We start from the raw sequence: 27,896 nt of genomic DNA on the forward strand, positions 1-27,896 counted from the left end.
CATGAGAAAGCCTTCAAGAAGAATAGCAGTTGCACCAGAGAAAAAAGCCATTCAGGCAGTACCAGCAATCCCTATTGTAGCCTGCAAATATACCATGTCTCAAAGGCTGATAATATACTTGAAAAGTGGTCTTCGCCTATTTGAAGAGGGGATAAGCCACCAGTGAAACCAGGGCACTGACTATCTTACAAGCTACCGTGAAACCAAGCTTGGAATGGGCCCACAGAAACTGGAGGACTACAGGCATTACTGGAGCTGCTTCACTACACCTTTCTCAAGAATTTTCCTTTAAAAAGGAAGGTTACACAGGAAACAGTCAGCAAAGTTTCTTGAGGTCTTAAGAGAGAGTTCATTTAAGGTATCCGGGCAGCTTTCTTCTCTTTTAGGAAGACAACAACCCTAACAGAGGGTTTCCCCACCTACGAAAAGGGTCCCAGGCTGGACTGGGCGGCTCCCCAGGTGGTAAGAAGCCATTCACTTTGAGATGGTACTCAACTTCTTAGCTGGCTTAACAGCTGCCAGGCAGCTAGTAAATTAAGTACCATTTCAGTCAAGCAGGGTAGGGAACTGCCCACCTGCATGTGAAAAAGGTACAGGGCAGAGAGCTAGGGAGCCAAAGGAGCAGCGCCCAGCTCAGGTGAGGTACGTGTGTGCGAGGTGGGGGTTAGTAGGATTAAGCCTGGGACTGGGGGCTGAGAGCCAGTCAGGGTTCCATGCGCCCACCAGCTTCCAGCTGGGGGTCCCCCTCCACCCAGCTGGTATTCCCCAGCTGGCGCTGCCGGTCCAGGGCTCCATGGACCAGGGGTCTCCCCAGCACCTGGCAGCAATTCCTGTGGCTGGCATTGCAGGCCAGGGCTCCATGCCCCAGCAGGCTTCCAGTTGCAGAGGTTGGAGTTCCCTCCTGCAAACAGCCAGGGTTCCTGTGACTGGCGCTGCCCCAGCCAGCTTCCAACTGCAGGGGCGTGGGGTCACCTGTCTCCCCAGACCCAACCGGGGTTCCTGAGGATGGGGCTGCCAGCTTGGGCTCTGCTCTAGCCAGCTTCCAGCTGCAGGGGTGGGGGCCCCCCCCCACCTGACCGGGGATCCCACAACTGGTGCTGCTGGCCCAGGGCTCTGTGCCCCAGCCGGCTTCTAGCATGGGGGTCTGGCTGTCCCCCCTCAACCCACACGCAGCTGGGGGTCCCATGCCTGGCACTACCAGCACAGGGCTCCACACCCCAGCTGGTTTACAGTTGCAGGGGTCAGGGGCTGCCCCTAGCTCCCTCCAGCCCTTGAGTGACTCCTAGCCCCTGATTGTGATGCCCCTAGACCCTTAGCATGGGGTGGTTTGGGGATGAGTGTCTTCCCACCACCACCACTCAGATTAACTATAGTAAGTATAGTGTTGTTATTTAGTTATGTAACTAGCTAATTTTGCACCTGAGGCAAGAATATAAAATTGTGCCGCTTGTGTATATATATTCATAATAGTTCTCTCATAGAAAAGGGGAAATACATTAACTATAGTAAATGTAGTGCTAATATTTTATTAGAGTTGTGATGGTGGAATGACACTCTTCCCCAAACCTCCCCCCCCCACTTTAGCCCCCCAAACAGGGGACATGGAGCCCTGGGCCGGCAGTGACAGCCACAGGAACCCTCAGCCAGATATTGGGGGGGCGCCTACCCACCGCAGCTGGAAGCTGGTTGGGGCAGAGCCCACCCAGCAGCGCCAGTCATGGGAACCCTGGCCAGGTGTGGGGATGAATCCCAACCCTGCAGCTGGAAGCCGGCTGGGGTGTGGAGCCCTGGCCTGTAATGCCAGCCACAGAAATCCCTGCTAGGTGCTGGGGGGAAGCCTGACCCATAGAGCCCCAGACAGGAAACCCCAGCTGGGTGGAGGGGGACTGCTGGCTGAAAGCTGGCAGGAGTGCAAATCCCTGACCTGCTCTCAGTCCCCAGTCCCAGGCTTAAGCCTGCCAACCCCCACCCCCTCTCTCCACACCCACCTTACCTGAACTGGGCGCTGCTCCTTTGGCTGCCTAGCTCTCTGCCCTGTACCTTTTTCACATGCAGGTGGGCAGTTCCCTGCCCTGCGTAGCTGAAATGGTACTTGATTGATTGATTAAACTGCCCAACCATTTCTACCTGAATGCCTTCCTAAGAGCCACCTGGGGAGCCACCCAGACCAGCTTGGGACCCTTTTCAAATGTTCACATAGGTTGGGAAACCCTGACAAAGACAGTGCTATAGTTAAGACTAGAGTAGAACTGACAGTTGAAAACAAAAAGATAATTATGTTCCAAAATATGAGTACTGTATTCTGCTAAGCTATAAAACATTCCCTCCTAAAGAGATCTTATTCCAAACTATAAGAGGATACATTTGTGGTTCATCAATTCTGTACATTCAGAATGTGGCATTGGTTCCTCCCTCCCACTTTTAATTTTAGAGAGAAAAATTAAAACATGATCACACATATCTGAACTGGTAGTCTTCAACGTTAAAAAGGTAACCTTGGGGTTGAGAACACCCAGCAGTAATCTCACCACAATATGCAAAACTTGAGAAATTATAAACCTTATAAAATATAAATTTTGAACTACAGAATGAACTTCTCTTTGAAAACACTATCATTGCTTAGCCTTATACAAAGTCAAAAAACCAGAGACATTTAGACCAACACAACTCCGCTCTTTCAAATAGTCAGCTGTCTCTAAAACTTCAGCTTCTGTAATGTACTTATCCCTGGAGTCACTGGCACAGATGGTATTATGCTGTAACATTAGCTTTCCTGTGCATAAGGAGTTGCTTAAAATGACAAGTTAAAAAGTTCAAAAGAGTTACTGTTGCAAGAAGAGAGCTCTGAGCAAGGTTCACCCTGAGTTTCAAGCTCTTCAAAGTGGTGTGAAGGCTTGATGTACAACACCAAGAAAAACGCTAAAGATATGAAGGATTACCAGCTCCAACCTACCTCTCTCACCTGATCATAAAACTGGGGTAACGAGAAAAGCACTTGAGAAAAGTCAACACACCACACATGGAAGTATGCTTAAAGATCAGGGGAATACAGTAATGCACTATGTATGCTTGCTATATGTTTCTTTCTATTCATAGCCGTATTACTGCCAAACAAGGAAAAACCTGAATTCTACATGCAGGCCTAAGTATAACGCAAGCTCAAAATCTTGAAAGAAAGCCTGTTCATGGAGTTTAAGAAAACTTCATCACAAAAACGTCTTAACTGGTAAAACATACATGCCTCCCCACCCCCAGTTTTGATGGCTACTGTTGTTAATGGCAGGGGAAAAAGGCAAGGGAAGGTTTTCACCATAGGAGATACTCTTACTTTTCCAATTCCTCCTGTGAGTGTGCAAAGGTGCAGCTGGCTCCACGGGGACACCCGCCTCTCTGCTTCATGTCTCGGCACATGTAGGTCTTATACTTGCTATGTTGAGGAGGCTAAGAAGAGTAAAAATGTTCAGAGTGAATAATAGAGAAACACTCTTTAGAGAGGATCACGGAGCAAGATGAGCAACAGAAGGAGTTGCATCTATGATAATTTGATACAACTGCACACTAGATGCAGGATTAGGTACTATGTCAGCAGATCCAGTGATAGATTTAAAACAACAGTCATCCATATCAGTGATGACATAAAGCAAGACTGTTTATTGAGGTTGTTGGAACAGCCTATGGGTTCAGATAACAAGCAAGCACGGACAAAGTATTATGGGCAGTTCTAAAGCAAAATTTGGTGTCTCTTTTCACATTATTGGGGGAAAAAAAACCCGACTTGCTAACCACAGATTGAGTGGCAAGGCTAAACCACCACCACCACCACCACCAAGTACCTTGGAAGATACCTTAACTGAAACAAGCCATAACTTCTTGGGGCAAAAAAAGTGATACATTAATACACATCCCAAAATACCTAACTGATTTTAATATTACTCATTGAAAATGGCCATTTTTATTCAGTTGGCAAAGGACAAGTGGTCTGTAAAGCCTGCAAAAAAAATCAAGCTGTTTTTGAATTACAGATTCAATTATCCTCTACTTGAAATTTTGCCAGTTAAGGGCTTAAGTCTCCTTCTAGCTTAAAATGGCATATATCTACCACCTTTGAATGTGACATTCTAGTTATCTCTCATTGAAAACTCATGTGCTACCTGTATGTGAACATAGTAATTGATAAATAAAATAAATAATTTTGGGGAGCCAATCCTGCTCTCATGGAGGTTAGAGGGATTTTGCAGCTCCACATTGTTTACTCCATGAGAACCAAATGGTACATTGTGTATGTGAGCACGTTACCCTCTGCTGGCCAGTTGTGTACAAGACTAAATGGAAGGAACTTTTTATGACAGAGAGCTAGCAGAGCTCCTTTTGCTCAATGGCATAGACCTATTTTTTAAGAAGGCAAGAGGTTTTGGTTTCTTGTCCCTATTCATGAAAACTACGGACAGATGACGGCCTCCCCACACTAAGGCTGCAGTTACAATCCCATTCCAATGTTAAATTTTGATACTCGCTGCTGTTCCTTGATTTCAAGGTGACTAGGTTGGGTAAATTATGTGATAAGGTAACTTTGTTTAGACCCCTCAACTAGTTCTTGAAACAAAGATTTCCCAGCTTGGGGATTTGTAATAGCACTTCACTGAAGTTTCAAGTGTTTAAGCTTTACAGAACCATTATGAGCAGTAAGTACAGGTATTGCTTCCCTCTTAAAGATATCATACATTGGCTACGTCTACACTAGCCAAAAACTTCAAAACGGCCATTTCGAAGTTTACTAATGAAGTGCTGAAAAACATATTCAGCGCCTCATTAGCATGTGGGCGGCTGAGGCACTTCGAAATTGACGCGGCTCGCCGCCGCGCAGCTCATCCAGATGGAGCTCCTTTTCAAAAGGACCCCGCCTCCTTCGAAGTCTCCTTATTCCTATGAGCAGATGGGAATAAGGGGACTTCGAAGTAGGCGGGGTCCTTTTGAAAAGGAGCCCTGTCTGGATGAGCCGCGCGGCGGCGAGCCGCACCAATTTCCAAGTGCTGCGGCCGCCCACATGCTAATGAGGCTCTGAATATGTATTTCAGCACTTCATTAGTAAACTTCGAAATGGCCATTTGCATGGCCATTTTGAAGTTTTTGCCTAGTGTAGACGTAGCCATTGTGTAAAATATGCTTTTTTTTTTTTTTTTAAAGCAACATTAGCATAGTGACTTCTTTTTGGAAGCCTATGGATTTCCCTATAGCTTCAGACAGATTAGATTTTCTTCTCTTTTCATCCTGGTCTACTGTGCAAAATGCGTGAGATGATTGCCTATGACTGATAATGCTCACTGGACACAAAATGAGACTCCCAAACAAATTTTATTGACTTATGCTTGATGCCAGGTCCCCAAAAGGGACATAGAAATAAATGCGTGCCACCTGTTCCAACACAGGGGCTGGCAACCAAAAGAGCATGAAAAGCCATTTTTTGCAAATTTGGTAAATTGAGTAATTCAAGAGCAGCAATGCATGTGACTACGAGAAGGTCCTTAATAAATAACATTAAACCATACCTTTTGTAACCCCTATTTTAAGAGCAGCGCACACGCAATGATTTGTAATGTGATGCATGCTTTCTGCAGAACATTCATCAACTTTTTACATATTCAATTTCTTCACACTTTGTGTGTGTGTTTGGTACCACTCTATTCCTAGGTTTCTCTCCAGAACACACTGTGTAAATTACTTCACATTTAATTTCAGTTTCCTTTCTTAAAATACAGGTTGTACTTCACAGCAGGAAGGCTGCAAGCTTCCATTTTCTTTTCAAAAGGAAGAGTTCATTAGTGACGTGATCAAAAACAGAGAACATCATACCCCATGATGCACAGCATATATTAAAGGGGGAGTTCTCCAACGTTGTGAGATCACATCATATACTATTTAGATACAAGCTGTTGAGTGTTGGGCTTTTAGACGTTCACCATTTATTGAAAATAATCAGGAGAGGTTTTTTTTTGTTTTTTGTTTTTAAAAAACACACACTTAGCAATTATAGTGTTGAGAGCCACAAAGTAGTCCTTAAAGAGCCACATATGGCTCCGGAGCTGCAGGTTGCAGACCCTTGTTCCAACCAACATTTAGAGGCTCATGGTTTCCCAGATTCCAAATGCTCCAGTCGTTACCTGCTGCTGGTCTGTTCCTTTCTTGCTGTGATTTTGGATGTAATCAACTAATCCATGTACTACTGTCCTCACAGCAACTAGTCCATTTTCTAGTTGTTCCCATGTTGGGGGTGGGGCATCTGCAGGATTCACAACAAACAAACAAACAAACAAAAAAAAAAACACAAAAAAACACCCAGAAATTTTAATGGTTGTAAGTTTCTATTACTGCTTATCAAGAATATTCATTGTTAAAAATACCCAAAGTACATAAAAACCTAAGTAGCAAGCCTCAAGGACCAACTTACTGGAAACCAATAAAAAAAGCCCCTCATGGTTTCAGTATTGATCATTTAAAGAATGAAACATACAACGTCAGAGAACTGAGATACGCAACAAGACAAATCAGCAAGTCTGAAAAAAATTCATCAAAAACACAGGTGGCGTTCGCTCCTAGTTCAACTTTGAGAGACTGACAAGCAAAATCACTGCACATATACTGCTGTTAACATTATTATAGAAACCTGACAAACATACAAGTCTTCTGAACAGAAAATCTTCTGTCAGCAAATCCTTTGTTTTCATACCCCTTTTTTGCACAACTCATTTTCAAATATTACATTAAAACATATTGGTTTAATAGTAACAGAGAGGTAGCCGTGTTAGTCTGTATTCTATCAAAACAAAAAAGCAGTCATGTAGCACTTTAAAGACTAACAGAATAACTTATCAGGTGATGAGGTTTCTGTCCGACGAAAGCTCATCACCTAATAAATAATTTTGTTAGTCTTTGAAGTGCTACATGACTGCTTTTTTGTTTTGATATTGGCTTAATATATTTAAAACAACAGCTCTGACACACACTAGCATTTGGTGTATTGGATGTAGGGTTTTTTCTTCACGACAGGCCTTGTCCTCCAGGTGCGTGATGCCTCTTGGAAGCCCTTTACTACAGCAACATTACTATAGGCAATATTATCTACAAATGCCATCAATGTTACCCTAGACCAGTGGTTCCCAACTTGGGGTCCGCAGACCCCAAGGGTCAGTGAGAATATTGCAGGGGGGTCTGGTACGGGATGGAAAGAAATAAAAATGATCATACAAAATAGAATTGACTTTGATGTGGGTCTGCACAAGTGAAAATATTGGGAACCGCTGCCCTAGATCTGAGGTTCCCAAGTTTTTTCTTTTTTGTGTACCCCTTTCAAGAGCCGTCTGTTTTTTACAACTATAATTATAATCCAATCTATACAATCAGGAAAAAACAAACACCATTTAAGTTCTGATTTCAGATAGACTGGACAGTTTCTGGGCAACTGAACCTACACTGTGAATGGAGGCGAGTGTACATCACCATCTCATATCTGCGTTTTTACTGGTACATCTTGAAATGAATTAACTACCGTAGAACCTCACACATAGGCACACGGGAGTTATGAACTGAATAGTCAACACACACCTCATTTAGAACTGGAAGTACAGAGTCAGGCAGCAGCAGAGACAAAAAGCAAATGCAACAAACACATCACTGTGTTAAATGTAAACTACTAAAAAAATAGCTGGGGGGAAGCTTTCAAAATATGGACACAGTAAGGAAACTGTTTTTGTGCTTGATTCCCTCAAGAGAGTTCAAAGCAGCCCTTCTTCTTTTGCATAGGAAATTTTCAAATCTGTATTAGGTCAATGTTCAGCTGTCAACTTTTGAAATAATTTTGTTTAGTCATGAACATTTCAGAGATACACTGTCTCCATTCCCAAGGTGCTCATGGCTTTGAGGTTCTACTGTACTGTATTTTATAGACAATTCCCACAGTTTATGAGCTTTGCCCGAATGGCCTATGATGAAAAACGTCGCAAGTTCAACAAATTAAAATCCAGCATTACACAATGTTTCTTGCATACCCCTTATCCCACCAATATGTCTTGCGTACCACTAAGAATACACTTGCCCACTGCTTTTTATATTTTGTTTAAAAAACAAACAAATAATTAAAACAGAGCTGGTACTCAGCCAGCTCCCTGCCCTCCACCCCCAGCCAAGCCTATGGCTGCTGAGGTGCTGGTACAAGTACTGGCACAAAAAATAAAAGCACTGCACTTACCACAGTTTGCTCTGTCTTTACCTCGGATGTGAAAGAGTACAACCCCACAAATCAACCACTATTTAATACAGGACACAATCAGTAACTATAGGGGCCATCAGCCAGGACAGAGGTTTATTCTTTTATCGAGTTGATTTCTCTCCCAGCTGTCTAACCTAATCCAGCAGAGGATACCATCAGCAGGTGCACAGACACTGACTTGAATCAGTTGATCTCAAAGTGTTCTACATACTCTGTGTCTCAAAATCTTGTAACATCTTGTAACATAATGTGCCATTATATCCATCAGACCTGTAATTTATCAGACGCCTTCTAGCTAGTGTGTCTAAGTGGGATCTAAGATAAAAAATCTAAGCGGGATCCAGAATATTGTCAAGATGTAAGTATAGAATCACTGAAGATACACCTTCTGGGAGAATGGAAGGGCACTGATGTCTCCATCTTCTATCATCAGCCTCTAAATGGGTACCTAATACATTTGAAGTTCTGCCCTCCCAGAGGTCCAGAAAGAGAGGATATTTTGGTCCTTTCTTCCTGCCCCACAGTAGGAAGCAGGCAGAAGGAAGATTTCTTATATTTTTTTCTGTGCCTCAACGGGGTGCTTTTAAAGGGGAGAATTTCCATGAACAACATTCCTGCAGCTACTTTGCGTTATTTTGTTATTCTCTCCCAAATTCTCTCTCCTCTGCTTTTTAGTTTTCTCAAGCAGCAGCAACATCTGCCACTGGCCAGAACACTGGCAGAATACTTGAGTTCTAGCGCTGCCAGTGACTGAAGAGTAGAAATACTGTCAGATTCACTCCATTCATTCCTCCTTCCCCCAGGTATAAACAGCAGTAGCAGAGCTCTTTGGCAGATTCAGAAAGAAAACACTGCATTTTTGGGCTGCATTTCCTGCTCCACATTTTAATGGTTCTCTTTGCAACCATAAACCTCAACTTTGATACCACCCAAAACTCCTTAGAGTAAAGGAAGAAAAAGTAGATTGGAGAGGCAACTTGGGAGGCTAGAGAGCAAGTAAGAATTGGAGAGGAGAAAATAGATGGTAGGTACCATTATGCTTATGCTCCAAAATATCTGCTAGTCTTCAAGGTGCCACAAGATTTCTTGTTGTTCCCAAAACTCCTTATTGCTTCCTGCAGTAATCAATAGCTTAGGCCTCCACACTCAAAAGGGAAAGCTTCCCACTCACCGATGACATGTCGATTTAAGACTATCATTTTTAAAGAGTAGTCTTCAGCTGCATAAGCCTAGAATCCCCTCTAAGGTATTCACCATTCTTCTACCATCTATTTTCTCCTCTCCAATCCTTACTTGCTCCCCAGCCTCCCCAATCTCCTTTTTTTTCCTGTACCAAACTTAGATTCCTGTCCCCAGTCTCTATTTTCCTCTCTCTCCACTTTCTTCCCTCCACAGGGTTCCATCTCTCATTCTGTGACCTTAGAGGACTTTGTAACCATTTAAAGTTTCAGAGTAGCCAGCAAAATGGCATGACACTTCCCACAATAATTATACTGGCTTGTCTGTCTTGCCTGCCTTTTGCTATTCTATGTAGTTCCAAAGTATCTGGTAAGATTCCTAAATAATTCTTTCCTGGAAAATGATTTCTGTTAAAAAAAAAAAAAAAAGAATTCGTGAAGCTGAAAATTCTGAGAATGTACCAATGTAGAATAGTGAAGACAAAAGAAAAAAACTGCTGGGGAAAAATTCAAGACACATGTAGTTGTTGATTAAGCAGCTAATACAGTAAGGCAATTCTATTTAAGTAGACACTACTATGACCTTACAGGATGCTCATGGGTTTACCTGGACTAGGGTCAATATTTGCCAAAAGCTCCAGATGAGGGCGAAGCCGGTTCAGGTTAGCAGGATCTCCAGTCCTTTGGAGAGCAATGGTTAGTTCTTGGACACTCTGAGCAAATGAGGCTGGGGTCTGCAACTTAAAAAATTAGAACAATTAACTTCTTTTACAGACAAGACAGCCCTCGCTGCTTCTACAGGATGCACCACAAGGTCACTGAAGGTCATCCTTCCAATTGTTTCATTTCATTTTCACGTAAGAATTCCTCTACCATGTGCTCACTTTTTCCTAGTTTCAAAAGGGTCCGCTTTTTCAGCACGCAAGACTATAACTCAGCCACAGACAAACCAGAACCTTGGGTTCTCCTTGGATATTCTAAAGCATTTGTATTCCAGTAGCATCCAGAGACATCAACAAAAATTGCCTCCCCATTGTACCAGACTTCTACTAAACAGCCAAAGCCTTTTTTGGCCAAGAAGTTTGCAACATAATTTAACACAAGTTTAAGAGACAAAAGAAAGAACAGTGAAGGATGGATGAGGAGGTAACAGAAGTAAGAATTCTTCTTAGCTACCACCTCTAGGGGAAGTGGGTTAATTATGATGAGTGAACTCCTATCACTGTAGCGAGCAGGAACATTGGAACGCTCCAGTTGTACCAATGTCGTGTTTCAAAAGCAGACTACCTCTGTATCACCTCATGACGAGTATCAGGGTACAAAAAAGCTGGAGAAAAGAACTGAAGGTTGGTCTGATTTGAGGTGGCTTTACCTTGTCAATGATGGACTGCATGTGGGATTTGTGGGACTGGTCTCCATAGAGCAGCGAGGACCACTGATCTGGAGCAATGCGCAAACCTGCTTCCATGGCAATCTGCACAATCTGGGAATCATGTTCCCTTCGCAGAGCTTCGTAAGTACGGAACTCCTCCTTTAATTGCATCAGGGAGGAGTCCTCATCACGTTTTGTCACCTGATGGGGAGAAAGTCGCCTATCAATGTAAGCCAGGGATAAATCAGATGGCAGTGCCAAGCTCCAAGCACATAAATTCTTAGACTAGTACCAAAGTTCCCTCCTCACAAGAGGGTATGAATTGCTATCACAATGCTACATAATAAATACCATCAAATGAGAATGGCTTCTCCTGACCATAGTAAGGGATAAGCTTTCTTATATTCATATAGTGAAATACTATTGAATGTATTAACCCAGATGTTTAGAACACCAGTGACTTGAAGCCTGATTCCAGATGCTCATGAGACAAAGTTTTTTTTGTTTGTTTGCTGTGGTTTTTTTTTTTTTTTTTTTTTTAAAAACACTGGGTACCCATTACCATGCTGCCGGAGTTCCTTCACTTAACCGTGGGACCCTTTCACTAACAGCAATGCACTTGAAATTCAGCATAGCCTCTTTCCACTGTTACTTCACATTTTGTGAATTTCTGTGCAAACAAGAATGTAACTGATATAAAAAAAAACGGTGAGAGTCAGCACTGCTGTAGGCTTCCCTCATCTAGCTCTGCAAGTGAATCTCATCTATGATGTACAGGAGCACCACATGCTACGGTAATCCTAACCACCGTACAGCCAACATATCTTAGGACTATTCTTTCAAGGCTCTCCTAAGCAGACAAAAATATGCTAATCTATACAGGGGTTTTAATACTATGCATCCCTTATGGCCAATTCTGAGCCCCCAACTTGCATTTCACTTGCAACTTAAAACCAAGTTTCAGCCAAAGTCCCTCTCCATGAACTCCCTGAACATATGGGACTTAACACAAGATCAACTCTTAAAACCAAAAAGTATATATTATGATTTGAAATGAAGTGAAAGAGAACTTAATCACTTATCAAGTCCAGTCATAACTATGTACTAACTAATAATTCTTAACACCATTTGCCTATCCTATTCTTAAAAACCTCCAATGACAGACATTCCTTTAAATTTACCTACATAATTTGTTCTCATGCTTCACCATCCTGAAAGTTAGGAACCTCTTCCCCCAGCATCCAATCTAAACTACACTTGCTGCTATTTAAGCCTACAACTTCTTGCCTTACCCTCAAAGAGAAGAGGATAATTTTTCACCCTCCTACTTGTAACAACCTTTTATGCTCTTGAAAATGGATGTCCCCCCACTCCTGCCACTCAGTCTTCTCTGCCACATCTACACAGGAAGGCTCTGTCAACTGGGAAATCTTGACAGAACCTCTGGTGACAGACAGCTGCTACACACAGCTTGCTCTGTCAACAGAGAGCTGCCAAGCTGCACTGCCCTCTGGCGAAAGAGCACCAGAATGGCAGCTCTGCAAACAGCTGCCCAGCAACAGGAATCCCTTTCTGCTGACAGAAATGTCTACACACGCACTCCCTGTTCAGAAGCAGAGCTAACGCTGCCGGCAGAACAGCTGACTTCGGTCATCAAACTCTTGACAGAGCAATTTACCCGTGTGGACACTCTGCTGTTCTGTCGACAGAAGCCCTGTTCTGTTGAGAACTGTGTCTACATGGGCAAGTCCTGTCTTCTCCAGACTAAACACACCCAATCTTTTAAATCTTCTCATGTAGGTCATGTTTCACAGACCTTTAATCATTTTTGCTGCTTTCCTCTTGGACTTTCTCCAATTCATCCACATATTTCCTCAAATGTAGCACCCAGAGTGGATACAATACTCCAACTGAGACCTTCTCAGCGTGGAGAAAAATGGGACGACTCCTTTCTATGTCTTGCTTACAACACTCCTGTTAATAATATCCCAGAGTGATGTTTGCTGGTAGGAAATTTTTGTGCACACAGTTACATTGTTGAGTCATATTTAGTGTGATCCGCTATAACCCCTAAATCCCCTTCCACGGTACTCCTTCCCAGGCAATCATTTCCCAATTTGTACGTGTGCAAATGACGACTCCTTCCTCAGTGGAGTACTCTACATTTGTCCTTGTTGAATTTCATCCTATCCTCCAAAGCCCTTGCAATCCTTCAGAGCTTGGTATGGTCTGCACATTTTAATAAGATACACTCTCTCTGCCATAATCTATACCATTTATGAATACATTGAACAGAATCTGAGCCAAGACTGATCCCTATGGGGCATTATTTGATACGCCTATCCAGCTTGACTGAACAACTACCAATGAAGAACCACTGAGATCCTATGCTATTATAGCTAACTATAAATTCAAAGGTGCATGCAAACAAAAGCCTTTATTTGCAGGAGAGATTGGTGTCTGGGTCCAAATGTAATACAGTGGAGTCTTATCATTCGCAACTTTAACATTCGCAAATTCAATTATTCATGAGCAGGGGAGTTGCCTGACCCACCATGGTAGCGGCAGCTGGAGCTGAGGGCTCCCTTCCCTCCCCCTTGACAGGGTGATTGCCTAAATGCCGCAGTAGCAGCTGGAGCTGAGGGCTCCTTTCTCTCCCTGTTAGTAGGGGGACCGCGTAAACGCAGCAGCGGCTGAGGGCTCCCTTCTCTCCCCCATTGACGTGAAGAAGAGAAGGCAGACCTCAGCTTCAGCTGCTGCCACGGCATTTAGGCAATCCCCCTGCTATCAGGGAGAGAACGGAGCCCTCAGTTCCAGCAATGGTGCTTAGGCAATCCCCCTGTTAAGGGGGAGGGAAGGGAGCCCCCAGCTGCTGGTGCCATGGTGGTGCGGGCAATCCCCATCAAGTTCCCTGTCTCCACAAGGGAGTAAAATGCTATTTGCAAAATTCAAGATTCGCAAGGGTTGTTAACACCAAACCCATGCGAATGTTGAGGCTCTACTGTAAAGTAATTTAGCATTTTTCTGCTGTATAGCAAGTAACTCTTTCTTGCATTTTGGAACCTCCAAGCAGGGTTTATGTCATACCTTGAAGCAAGAGGCTCTGTAAAGAAGCTGGACAACATGCCCAATGCTGGTTTTAGAAGCCTGAGGAAATCGTGGTTCCAACCTTTGCACCACAAAGAGAACCAAGACTTTTCGTGACAAAGCAGATCCATCTTCCAAAGCCAGCAGAACCAGCTTCAGTGCTTCCTCCTGCATTGCTGGAAAATACAAAGCCACAACAAAAACAGTGTCACTCACCAAAAGTGACCTTGTGTTAATGCTGTGCTTTCCATACAAACGGATGCAGTATGTAACCAAATGGGGAAGGCAAAGGCACTCCAAAGCTCCCAAAAGGTTGTAGGGCACTTTAAACACGCTTGCATTAATAACAGCAGGAGGGGGCAAAGATAGGAACCAGCAATCCTCCTCTCCTTGAGCAAGATATCGAAACGAAACACAGGAGAGAGCACGTGTTGGCAGAGAAACCACATTCACAGAGGTGGGGAGAAGTTGTCACCATAATGTGGTAGAGAAGCAGGAACAACAACAAGCAAACCCTTTGCCTGAGCTCCAAACTTCCCACCCGCAAGGAGTCAGTGCCCCCAGCTCTTCTGTTCCATGTAACGGAGCAGCAGATGGAGTGCGCCCAATCCTCTCTTTTTTGGGAGCTGTGGAGGAAACATAATCTCCCATTTTTAGGGGAGGGCTGAGCACACCCAATTCCTATATATTCATCTCTAATACCACACTCTAACTAAGGCTATGCTCTTCCAGAAGAGAAAGCAGGATAGATAAAAATTGATTTTTAAAGTTTAAAATTAAATAATTTTTCCTTTAAAAATAAACTTATTGAAAATAATATTTTAATAATGAGAGGCCACATTAAGGCTTAAACACACTCTAATCCATAAAAATCAATTTACATTAAATTTAAACTTAATTACATCCTCACTACATGCTTGCTGCCAACTTTTTAAAGAATGTCAAAACTTTGAACTTTCCCTGGCTAAGTGCCCAGGGTGCACTGACTAAGTTATATGTCTGCGAGGATAGATGAAGTGCTAGACCAGCTTTTGACAGCAACAGCTTTCTCTGCCAGTAGAGAGAATATTTTAATTTATTTCAACTAGTTCAGTTCACTGACTAGTTCATTAGAAGTTGAAAAATAGCACCTCCCTGTTATTTTTAAAGTCAGACGGGCTAATGACATTTTGTTTACTGCCCACAACCTGTGACTTTTACTACAAATAATCATGACAAAATCTTAACATTAGCTGTAATTCCTTATGTAGCTACGTACAGGTCTGTGTACTTTCCTAACTAGCAAAAAGTACCAAATTTAGTGTAGACACTTTATTTAGTTGCAAATCAACATGCTTTAATGGTTAGCACATCTTTTCTCTTTGGTTAAGCACAATGCAGAATCAACCACTTGAATGAAGGCTTCCTGCTTGCTGATTTAAACCCTGATTAAAGTTAGTGACTTTAAAAGTCACTGATTCAAAACCTATCTGCTTTGCGGCAAACTACCCAGTCTTCTTTGCTCATGTCAGTAAATAAAGACATCAGATGTTTTGAGCTTTACAGAACAAGACACAAGCAGCACTAAAAATAATGATAATTCAAAACTAAATCAGAAGACGTACTACAGAATATCCAAAGAGAAGCCACTGCTCAATAATACTGCAAGGCAGTTTCTAGCCATCTTTCGTTCTCCAAACCTTGAATCACATCACTGCAGCAGAACTAGTGACGTCCCAGGTACGTACCTGGCCCAAGGAACTGGCAGCCCCTGGCCCTCACTGCAGCCCAGAGGTTGGAAGAGAGTTGCTGGGGATTTTGATGTTGAAGAATGAGCTCAGTGACTGTTCGTTCACCCAACGACCGTGCTGCACGCATGGCTCTGATCCGCCCTTCTTCCTCTACTAGCTGGCAGTGAACTAATGTCACAAGCTTTCTCTGCATGGGGCGACTCAGCACACTCTGAGTGGTACTGTTCAGACCCACACCTTCAGAACAAAAGCATACAGTGAGACAAATTTCTCCTGCAACAAACAGGATTATCTAAAAGCACTATAGGTGCATCATCCCTACTGGCCATAACAACTTTTAAATTCTATGGTTAGAGATGTTTGACGTTCAAACCAGCTCCAGCTGAATTTCATTTTAGTGCATGGAACAAGACATTCAAACCTGTCAAAACTTCATTGTGAAGTTTAAAAGGTTAATTTCAGGCAGTGCTTGAAAGGAGGAGTTTAAAAAAAAACAAACCCCTCTTCACTAGACAGCTTTAGTGTTGCTCATATCGTTACCAAGAGACTCAGAATGTGGGTGAAGATAAAAGTGTCAAAAACCTTTTTACCAGAAGCATGTATGAAAGATGAAACCCTTGAGTGGGTCTAAAGAAAGCACCCGGCTACAAATATAGGGTAAAATTGTGTAAAACTGGTTTAGTCTAAAGAACTGTCTGGGGTGCAGACCCCTGACCAGCTCTCAGCCCCCAGTCCCAGGCTTAAGCCTCCCAACTGCCAAACTCTCCCTCCCCCAACCTCATCTGAGCTGGGGACTGCTCCTTTGGCTCCCTAGCTCTCTGCCTTGTACCGTTCTCCACATGCAGGTGGGTAGTTCCCTGCCTTGCAGGGCTGAAATGATACTCAATTTAACTGATTGGCTTAATTGCCTGATGGCTGTTAAGCCAATTAAGAAGTTGAGTACCATTTCAACGTGAATGGCTTCTTAACAGCCACCCAGCCCAGCCAGGGACCCCTTTCAAATGTAATCATGACCCATAAGTTGAGAAACCCTGATCTAGACCAACAAACATATTTAAATAAAAATAACCTCATTACAATTGTTAACACAGAATTACTGAGATGTACCCAGTTCTTACACAAGCAGATGTGCAATCACCGAATCATGAAATAGTAGAACTGGAAAGAACCTCACGAGGTCACCAAGTCCAGTGCTCTGCCCTCACAGCAGGGCCAAGCACCATCTATATCATCCCTGTTTATCCAACCTGTTTGCAAATATCTCCAATGATGGAGATATCAGTGTTAGCTAGCCTCAGCCCTCCGGCCATTAAAAGTAAGCCACTCTGTTATAACATGTCATGGAAGTTCTTTAACTCTCTGTTCCCGTTGCAAGTTGAACAATACAACTTCAACTTTCTGGGACCAGCCCATGAGAAACAAGATGTTATTTTAACTGTTTCAGGCTATATATGTTCACTACATAATGGTGTTTGTACCAATGTCTTGTCTTAACTATCTCACTGTAACTTTTACCGTGAGGTACCCAGTGGAGTTAAACCACAGGTCAAAAGTCTAGTAATCCTTATCAAGGTAAACACTACCAGAAACTGGAATTGATATGATTTTACAATAAGATAACACACCCTCTAGTGCTAAACAAACCCCATTCTTTTTGTAGTGAAGAAATAAGCTTTAGTGGTTAGAAAATCCATTTCTTTAATGAGACGAGCTTGTTTCAAGCAGGTTTCACTGGAATTATTTTGATGGGCTTTTCAGAAGTAGTGATGAACTATCACCTCTTACAAGTTAGGGAAGTAGGGCAGCGTGGGATTTACCTCTCGCACTGCTGAGTGGTTTGAGGTACAATGCTAGCTCTTCTACACATTTCTTGGCCTCCTCATAATGCTTGGTGTCTTCTGCTCCACTGCACAAAGTAATTGGCTGCTGCTCAGGAACCTGAAATCAGAAGAAAGGTAAACATACACACTCAAAAACACCATCCCAAGCTCTTTAATGTCAGACATTCGCTCCCACACCCACTCACTCAAACTTTCCAAAACATCAGTGTGGTAAACTGGGGCACATTTAAAAGTCATAACATTTCATTGACAGTATTCATAACACCCAAAAAACACACTTTTTAAGCTTGATGTTTTTAAAAAAATTGTTTGATAGCATCATCACATTGTGTGTTTAATTAACAAGTTTAATAGTTTCTCTTTACATAGTTAGCTGTATAAGTTTAGTTGGAATGTGTGGCAACACAAACATTTTGATTTAGTAGTTGAAATAATAAAAAGCAGAATACATAATATACTGGGTGGTGTTCCAGGAATTCAGACATTAAAGAAACACTAGTAATTTCATATACCCAGATGGTCAGTCTTTGATGCTAAAGCAAGATATTTAGACAGGGAGACACAAAGCTACTAAGCCTAAAATTAGGCCTACCAGTGGGGTTTTTGGTTTGCAGGTATGTGCTGATCCACATTGAGGACTTGGCTGTGCTAATATTTTCTATAGAAAAGCAAACAGTCAAACTGCTAGATGGCACATTCGACTTGTGCCTAGGATGAAGCACAGAAACCGATACACGTAACTGCTTTATTTCATCCCCTAAGCTGGATCACTTAAGATGTGACTTTCTTCCTTTTCAGACTACTATAGCCCTTATAAGAATCTGATTTCTCGTCTGCCCCAAGTTTCACCTCACTTAAAAACTACTTGTTTACAACAGACATAAAACTACAAGTGTTAACGGCACACAGTGAAAAATTGCATACTCTCATTTTACCAAATAATTATAAAATAAAGCAAGTGAAATATAAATATTATACTTACATCCCAGCGCAAAGCATATAGAACTGCTTATAAACTGAAATAAGTTACTGTCTGTATGAAAAAACTTCTCTGTCTAGTGCTTCTTATGCAGCTCTTGTAAAACTAGGCAAATATCTAGACAAAATGATGCCCCCCCTTTTGAAGTTCTCTGCGTATCGCTACAGCTACATATATCCCTGGTTGAGAACAAATGACTTAAGGCTAACGCCATTTTTAGTTTAGGAAGACAATGATCGCAGAACACTAAAACTGATAACAGCACAGCCTGGAAAATGGCCCAGACCATGTAAACAACTAGTCATTATGTGTTCTGTGTGCACACAGGAGCGCGCACACGCACACACACACACACACACACACACACACCCAGCAGCAGCAGAAGTTATTAGTCTAATACCTACATTAGGTTAGTAGTTAAGTTTTTTCTTTTTCTTTTAAGCATTAAGAGGAGGCATTCATGTCATTTTCTCAACTAATTGGTCAGAAATTAAAACTTTCAAAGGGACGCAAACTTCAGCCTAGATTCTATACTGTTTCTTTATTGGGGAAGATACTGAAATACGAATGAGATTTTAGCATACAACCTTACTCATGTCCCCCAAATATTTCATACACTCTGAGGTGTCTTCTCAATTTAAAAATTTGCATTTAAAATATTCAAATATTTAATATTAATATATAAATATTTAAATGTTTGAAATATTTAGTTACACAATGTTCATGGCATGTTAATTTGTTGTTGTCAGTTAAAATCAAAAACTTAAGTACTACTAGCTGAACCTGGCTTATGCTGAACTGTGCCATCTCCTTCATATAAGGTAAAGATTCACATTTCCGCACCGTAACATGCATGTGCGCATACTCCGGAAGACAAGTCAAATCATGGCAGAAGATCAAGGGCAGCCTCTAAACTTCCAGTATAACAGTAATACGCTGAGGAACTGCAATCTACCTCCACATCTCCCAGAAAGAAACTCAGGTCATAACTTTCTCATAGAATCTTCTTTATATCTGAGTGAAAGAGAGCTTTAGGATTAAATGTTTCACTAGTTTAGTCAGTGGTCACTATCATAAATGCTACAGTAAGAGCTAACACAGACTCCCTCCCTGATCTGTAGACACCATCAATACCTTCAGTACAGTAAACCCTCAAGTGACGCAGGGGTTGCATTTTTGCAACCTCCACGTAACTCAAATTTTCATAGAAGTCGGGTGGAGGGGGGAGAGAGCAGCCTGGTTCCCCGCTTGCAGGAACTGGGAAAACTAACCAGACCACCAGGGCTGGTCAGTCTCCTGGCTCGCAGAGTGGTGGGGAGCCAGGAACTGGGGAGCAGCCTGGTTCTCATCTTCCCACTCTTTGCAGGACCTGGGAACCGAGTAGCTCACGGGTGGTTGGTTTCCTGGTTCTGTCAGCGCAGGGCAGCTGGGAACCAGGCTGCTGCTTGGTTGCCAGCTCCCCTCCGCTTGCAGGACTGGGAAACTGAACAGCCCACCACCAGGGTTGGTGAGTTTCCTGGCTGCTTCTCCATGTCTTCCTCCAGCAGCATGGCTGTCACTGAGGGAAGGCAGGGAAAAGGCTTTTAGCTTGCCCAGCTGCACGCAGCTGTGGGAAGCTAGGCAAGCTAAAAGCCCCTTCCCCCTAACTTCCCCCAGCTACAGGTTAGGCTGACAGCCCTGCAGCTGGGGAAGGCATGGGGAAGGGGCTGCAGAGCAGCCTCAAGTTGTGCTTAGCATGTCTTAAAGCGAGTTATGCGCAACTTGAAGCTACGCATTTTGAGGGTTTACTATGTTAGCTGTCATTCTAATACTACACTATCCAAACAAAGCCTCCGGTCATTGTTATCATCTGCTTCTGTCTGGAAAAGCAGACAAACAATATATCGAGGTCTAATCATGTGCATCTACCTACATTTGTGCAGAAGCAAGCACTCTTGCAAAATCTCTGCAGTAGGATTATTGTATGCCATCTAACTCTACTTCACTCAGTCTGGGGAATATCACACAATCACATTATTATGTTTAGCAGAAAGAGGTGGCTTGGACTAAACATGAGAAAAGAACACAGAGGTCAGCACTGGATTTATATCCTGAATCAGGGAAGATTTAGCATGCATTCATAGCATTGGTGAGAAATGCTAAACACAGCAGAACTAGTCAAGTCAGAGAGATCAGGACTGTCTAGGCAAATCAGTTAGTAAATTTTATCCCATCCCAGCCAAAAATAAAACACAAAAATAATAAAAATATCAAGCTGCACAATGAACAATTCTAAATTCAAGATATTTTAAGTGACACCCAGAAGTTCAAGCTCTCTGTTTCTCCCCTTCCTCTTGGTATGTTCACCTTGAAATTTAAAGACTCTGGTTTTTAAGTTTTACCTTTCGTGAAGTAACGGCTAAATGGGAGAGAAAACCTGGCACATAGTGTAATGTCCTACACTGAGGGGAAACTTGATTTTGAGGAAGTCTATGCTTACAAAGCTATAACCATACAGCTTGCTTCAGTGTACACATTCACTACAAGCAACCATCTCTGTAGTTTAAACTACCTCACAAAGAGATGGCAGCTAGATCAATGGAAGAATTCTTCTGTACACCCAGCTCTGTCTTAACCTGTGGTTTAAATTGGTTTAGCTACGTCTCCCAAAAGATGTGGATTTTTCACACTCCTGAGACACACAGCCATGCCAATTATAGTGATTCTAGGTTTGCTTGTTTCTTACTTATTGTACTTTTAACGGGTAAAGAACAGCAAGAGATGGAAGGGTCTGGTGGTTCACTCTGCACAAGACAGATCTGGGTCTTATTTTTGGCTCTGGCAGGCATCTGCTGTGTGACATTAGTAAGTCACTTATGCTCAGAGTGCCTCAAGTTCCCTATCAGCAACATCAGCACTTCACCACTTTGCTCACAAAGTGAGTGACATCCTATAGTCGTCAGTGCTGACAAAGCACTGTGAGATCTTCAAAACAGATAGCACTGAAGCATTTTTTTTTTATTTTCATCTTTATCACAACTATCACCTCATTTCCTCATCCCTCTCCACAAACCCACCAGGGCTCACAGTGACAACTAGTCTTGCGTAATATTCTAGTCCTACAAGGCAGCTAGTTAGCGTGAGGAAAGGCAAGCAAAAAATCTCAAGCATATTTTGGTGACTGAACCGTGCCTTTATTTTCCATGCATCTTCCCCTACAACAAATAATACTGAGAACGACACTGGAATGTAGTCCATCAGCATAAAAAACTGCAGTTGCAAGCAGATGGGGATTATGATGAAATATATGGGATGGGGACAGAAAAGGAATGCTGAAGATACATTTCAAGGCAATTACAAGATTCTGAATGGGTAATTAAAATTTTGTTTCAGAGGAGGACTGGCGCCAGCCTCAGCCTTCACAGCAGTGGTCTCCAAACATTTCGTGGTCACACCCCCGTACACCGCTATCCATGCCCCCCCACGAAATAGGAGTGTTAGGGGTACTGCAGCACCTCCTGGTTTCAGGTGGGCTCCCAGAAGCCTCAGCCCTTTTATCCCTGTCTAGATTCCCCACCCACCCACACCCCACCCCCTGGACACATGCTCCTGCTCCGACTGTAGAGAGTGAACAGACAAGGGCAAGGTGGGTAAGACTGGCATCATGTCTGGTATCGGGAATGGAGCTGCAGCCAAAGGCCAATAGTTGGGCAACACTCCTTCCCAGTCTTCTACAGGGGCTTGCTTGGACCTGTTGTCCCCCTGAAAGAGCCAGTAACTGTCATACTAAAATATCATCTTTATTCTGTGCAATGAAACGCTAAGCAAAGGCGCAGATAAACCAGTTTTAACCAATTCCAGCTGTCAGCCACCCTTTGTCTCCTAACTCCTCTCTTCTTTTAGAGAGAGACCCATTTTCCTTCCTGTCAAGAAAAACACTGCTCAGTGCTTTGAAGCTCCTGAAATATACCAAGCAGTGTTCCTCAGGACAGAATTCCATCTTAAATGGAGATTGACTTAAAGAGGAATTTCAGTGCAATGCCTCCAAATGACATTATGAGCTCTCCAGTAGCACATCTTTCCCCTCTTTAAACATTTCCATAATTTGATTTTGTTTGTGAGTTCTTTTAAACACAAATAAGGACAGAACTGCATGCATTAAAGCTCTTATAATGCTTTATTTGGAACAAGGAATTTGCCCATTTATTATCTTCCTCAAGGCTTATGAAAACAAATATTTACATTCACACAGAGCATTTCATTTTTCTGACACACCCTGCTCTACCTCCAATTTAAATGACAGACACTTAAATAATCCAGCTTTGGAGAAACGGTGTTTATTTGGAAGAGAAAACTATCCACTACAAGTATCCCACCTGCTACATTGTCATCTTCATTCCTGCTATTTCTACTGCCTAGAAATACATTTAGTTCCTCTGGAACAGGACTGAATAAAATTAAAGCTTAACATGTGGATACTAGTTTACTTTTACCATTGATGTCACCTGTTTGGAATGTGCATGCTGCAGTTTCATGTGTCAAAAAAGGCAGGAGAGAAGCGAGATTGGATGTCAAAGCAGTGACTATACCACCTCAAAAGACCTACCAGATAAATATTTCAAATGCCTCATCAGAGTAAGCACTGAAGGGAGAGTTAAATAAACGACTGACCATCTTACCAATTTCCTCTCTATTTTAAGCTTTTAAAACAAAAATCTATACTCTGTAACCACAAAAGAGTTCGCTGGGGGCACGAACAGCAGTAAATGGGGGTGTAACCATGTAAAGTTTGGAGACCACTGCTGTACAGGACAACTATCACAAAAGAGTGTACTCTTTAACAACAGCCTATAGTTGTACCAGTTAGCACACTATACCCAAAACACACACAGTTGTTTATTTTGCCAATGATGTCAGTTATAAGTTTTATAAGGGTAATTCCTTACAAAAAGCACTAAACTCTAGGAAGGAGCTTCTTTCCCCCAAAATACAAGTTTTAAACATATACTGAATCACCATTTCTGTCTACGATTAAACTACCTTTCTGGATTCCATGCTTCTTTAAGGTTAAAGCTATTAAATGTATGGGGACTGAAACTCAGGATATTTACAAGAGGTGGGAGGAGGGCCAAGCAAAGCTTGAGCAGGGGTGAGCAAACAAATTCAAGCCCCTATTTTCACCCCCTGCAATTAGCAGCCCCCCAACCTGTTTAATGGAATCCAAAACAGATGGAAATTTCAGTTACGTTCAAATGAAAACAAAACAAAAAACCTTTCAGCCTGCGTAAAAAAATAACTATGTAGAATATGAACACTTAATCGGCAGATACATGTGAATACACATACAGAAAAACAGCAACATGTTCAGTGAGGTGGATGAGCCTGAGACCCAGCAGCTATACCCCCTTTATAAAATGCCATGCTCTGCTAACTTAGCTCACCCGCTCTCTAGAGTTACCTGCCAGAACAGGGCAGTGAAGGCCGGCGATACTACTCCTGAATGACAGACTTCATAATCATGTTTTGTTGATCCCAACTCAGTTTTGTGGAGATGTGCCAAAGTATGACAGAGCTCAAAGTGGTCATAGCCACCTTCAATGCCTTTTTCCCCCCCTGAATTGGCAACATGCCAGGGCCAAGTAGTAGCCCTCCTTGATGTTCAGGACAACAAACTTAAGAGCATCTTTTCTACAGTAATGATTAGGAGCCCCAGTGAAGATCACAACCTCTGTATTTCTAGGCCAGGCACTGAAAATGTTATGTTGAGCGAGTCCTTGCTCAGAAGAGCTCACAACCTAAAGAGATCGATCTCTCTCACATGCGCACAAGCAACCTAGGCAATAGGAGCTCAGAGAAACTAAGCCAGTTGCCCAAAGTCACACCACAAACCTGATGCAGAGACAGAAATTTTACCCCAATTTCCTGAAATCCAATTCAGTGCCTAAACAATAAGGCTGTCCCTCCTTTTAAAATACCTCATTCAATTGAAATTATACAGCAATAGTCCATTAGAATGGAGCTAAGATTCCCTTAATCCAGCAAAGATTGCCATGGAATTTTTAATAAATAAGTGGCCAGGATACTGATTTTCCATCTCATCAAAGAGGATTTTAATTTGGTGGAAGGGATTTGAAATAAAGCACAAGCAAAAGTCACTGTAAAGTTTCCTCTTACAAAAAACAAACATCAGAGTCTGTTCTTTTACTCTGATCAATTCCCCTAAAAGCCACCCACCACACTTAGCAATACTCAGAAACAGCAATCATGTTAAAACTCTACCGTGGCAAATCTACTTCTTCAAGGTCATGAAATCTCAAAGTGAGGTCCATGGATCATTCTTGGTCCACAACCATCTTGCATGTAGGCCATGGGCTCTGGACACGCCCCTCACCCTGCAGGGGAGCTCCCCTTTCCTCTTCAGACCTGCCCCGCCACCCATGTTACAACTGCGCATCTATGTTTTTATACTCCAGTCAACTAATATGAATAGTTTACTATTTCAGGTATTTTGAGAGGATAAACACATTGTCATCATGGGTGGTTGGCTGGTGGTCCACAGAAAGGTTTGTGTTGTTCAGGGTGGGCCACGGACCAAAAAGTTCTAGGTCAATGGAAAAATGAAAAAACTTGAAGGTTTATTATGCACTGTATTTTCCAGTCCTGCACACCAGCCTTGATCTGTGCAACAGTGCTCCATACCATTCACTGTATTTTCCAGTCTTGCACAGTACAGTAGTCCCGAGTTATGCAAGGGTTGCATTCCCGTGCATCCTCGCATAACATGAATTTTGCATAAGTTGGGGGAGTGGGCTTTTTTCTTGGCAGAAGGCACATTCTGCAGCTGGGGAAGCAGCAGGAGCATCTGGAGCTCCCTTTGAAAGTTAAGTCCTGGGATTGGGTGGGGCAGTTGGGGAGGTTTAACCCTGGCAGTGGGCTGGGGGTCAAGCTGGAGGTGGGTTAGGGCTGCAGGGGAGCCAGAGCCACACGCAGGGGGGAGGGGTTAGGCCCGGGGCCACGTGGGGGGGTGGGGAGAAAAATAGGATTTTGAGTTGTGCTTAAGTCACATTAATGCGAGTTAACTGCAACACAAAATCACGCATTACTGTACTCCATACAAGAATCATCATGGTGGACATTTATGCTTATCGTAAACCCAGATATTTGGCCACAACTGGTATATTTTTTTCAGGAAGCGCCTAGGAAATATTTCACAATACTTAAATGAAGATACTGAAGGATTTCAGTGTGCTTTGCAAACATTAATGAGGCCTAACAACAACTTTTCTGATGCAACAGCATACGTGTTACAGAAAGGGAAAGACCAGCTACAGAGTAAAAAACTTGTCCAGCATCCCAGGCTCCCTAACTCTGCCAGTGGTTCAGAGAACTTGATTTTTAGCCTTCTTATATAACTAACAGGGTTCTACTTTCTAACAGAAAACCCACAAGTGGATACACCAATTAAGAAGCTGTAAGAAAAAAATGTAGCAAAAGCCCATGGACTCTCGTACACAGCAGGAGCCAGTGAAAAGATGCAAAGTGCTCTCTTCACCATCCTATTCTAGCTGCATCCCTGGCAACTCCTATGTAATTGCAAGGCAGCTCATCCGCACTATAAAACAAAACACTCTAAAATCACTACTGCAGCTCCTGTCATTTTGCCTTAAACAATGTCTACGCTAGAGAATTTTGTCAACAAAACCCCAGTTTTGTTGCCAAAACTTGCAGCATCCACACTAAAAATGCCTTCTGTTGACTTCATAATCATGTGTTGTTGATCCCAGCTCAGTTTTGTGGAGATGTGCCAAAGTATGACATACTGTCAAGAACTCGACACTTTCGTCAACAGCCTTCTGCCTCTCAAAAATCTGTAGACAAAAGAGTCTATTGCTCTGGAGGGCTCTGTCAACAGACGGCTTCTGGGACATCTGCGTGCTGTGCTTACAGCTGGCTATTCTGTCGAGCTCACGGCTGAGTAGTCTGGCTTCTCTCTGTCAACAGAGCGATCCACTTTTGTGCGTGGCCACGATCTGTCGACAGAAGTTTTGTCGGAAGGTATTTTCCTACAGTAACTTCTGTTAGCAGATTGCTGTAGTGCTGATGTAGCCTTAGGGTGCAGGAGCATTTTTATACTGTCTGATTAACACAAAGAAGAAATGGGTGAACAGGAGATGAAAAGGAAGCATTTCCTGACTATCCTTGGCATTCAGGCTCTTCCCACAATGCTGTATGACCACAGAGTCCAGTAAGTTTGTGTTAGCCGTGGGAAAAAAAAATAAATAAAACATGAATGACAAACCCTGGTGGAATAAGGAATACAACCTCAGCCCATTGAAGGACCAAAAGGTGTAAGTGGTAAAGTCACACGGACATGAGTCTGCTCTACAGCCCTCCAGTCCCACCACCAGTCTCATAGATTTCATTCATTTTCAGTCATCCCGCAGATTTCATTTGTTCTCACTTTACAAAAAGAAGAAAATTCCAAAAGAACAAAGAAAAGAAAAAGTGCATTGTTACCTGAGCACCGACTAGCTGCAGCAAGGCTGAGTTCACGGGGAGAAGATCAATATCTGTACTGATAGTGGTCTGGTCAAAGGGACATGCCTTACGGTGGAGCTTGTTGAGGCACATCTTGCAAACAGTGTGGCCGCAGCCCAAGCTGATGGGCTTCCGGATCGTTTCATCAAAAGTCTGTGTGCAAATTGGGCAGGAGAGAAAATCCGTCCATTGTGGAGCTTGTACAGGCATTGCTTCAGAAGTGAATTCACACAACAAAATCTAAAGCACAGATTCCACTGGAATCAAAATCTTTGACAAAAGTGTTTGTTTTTAAATATCTTCTGTACGTACAGACAGCCAGAACAGAGTATGAAACATAACCTGGAACAAAGAAGAAAAATTAAGTCAGTTTTCTGTATCACAAGTATTTTAAGCTCTTTAAGATTATTAACCTAATTCTTGAAGACGGACTGGCCTAATTGAAGTGGTAGTGCAATCCAATATTTAGAATGGGACGGAGTAAGGATCTCTATTCTGTCTTGGCCTTGATCCTGGACAAGTCACATAAACCTCTAATTGAGAAAATGGTAATATTTATTATATGAAGATGTTACAAGCTGGATATTTGCAAAGAAAGACAACATCATGAAAAACAAATTCAGCAATCAAATACATGCCAACAATGTTTTCTACTGGTCACAGATTTAAAAACACACCTTTAATTAAACTGACGTAGTAGGGCTTGATCCAAACCCTTTCAAAGTCAGTAGAAGAGTTCTCATGGAGTTTAACTTGCTTGCAATCAGGCACAAAATGCAAGTAAAAAATAACAGTGTAAAATGGAAACCAGCACTCATCATATCAAACTAATTCCACAGTCTACGAAATGAGAACACAAACTAAACTAATGATGTGACCTGAATAGCAGATATTCCCAGGCTGATATGAATCTCGTTTTCAAAAAGAAT

At 42.5% G+C, this 27,896-nt stretch overlaps 1 protein-coding gene across 4 annotated transcripts in view; it reads right to left on the minus strand.

The window, feature by feature from the left end:
* Nucleotides 1-27,896, minus strand: part of RC3H1 (ring finger and CCCH-type domains 1) — an 87,472-nt gene that overhangs the window by 25,477 nt on the left and 34,099 nt on the right. For 3 of the 4 annotated variants that reach the window (XM_075002708.1, XM_075002707.1, XM_075002705.1), the window contains exons 2-9: nt 26,947-27,309; nt 17,448-17,568; nt 15,628-15,867; nt 13,901-14,076; nt 10,814-11,014; nt 10,049-10,181; nt 6,159-6,277; nt 3,329-3,441 (exon numbers count right to left, since the gene is read on the minus strand). In XM_075002708.1, the coding sequence (XP_074858809.1) occupies nt 3,329-3,441; nt 6,159-6,277; nt 10,049-10,181; nt 10,814-11,014; nt 13,901-14,076; nt 15,628-15,867; nt 17,448-17,568; nt 26,947-27,177 (1,334 nt within the window). In that variant the 5' untranslated portion in view covers nt 27,178-27,309. The remainder of the gene's footprint in view (nt 1-3,328; nt 3,442-6,158; nt 6,278-10,048; nt 10,182-10,813; nt 11,015-13,900; nt 14,077-15,627; nt 15,868-17,447; nt 17,569-26,946; nt 27,310-27,896) is intronic. The other variant, XM_075002706.1, reaches the window with a different exon arrangement.

This window comes from Carettochelys insculpta, chromosome 9 (assembly GCF_033958435.1).
Source record: "Carettochelys insculpta isolate YL-2023 chromosome 9, ASM3395843v1, whole genome shotgun sequence".
NCBI classification, from domain to species: domain Eukaryota; kingdom Metazoa; phylum Chordata; order Testudines; family Carettochelyidae; genus Carettochelys; species Carettochelys insculpta.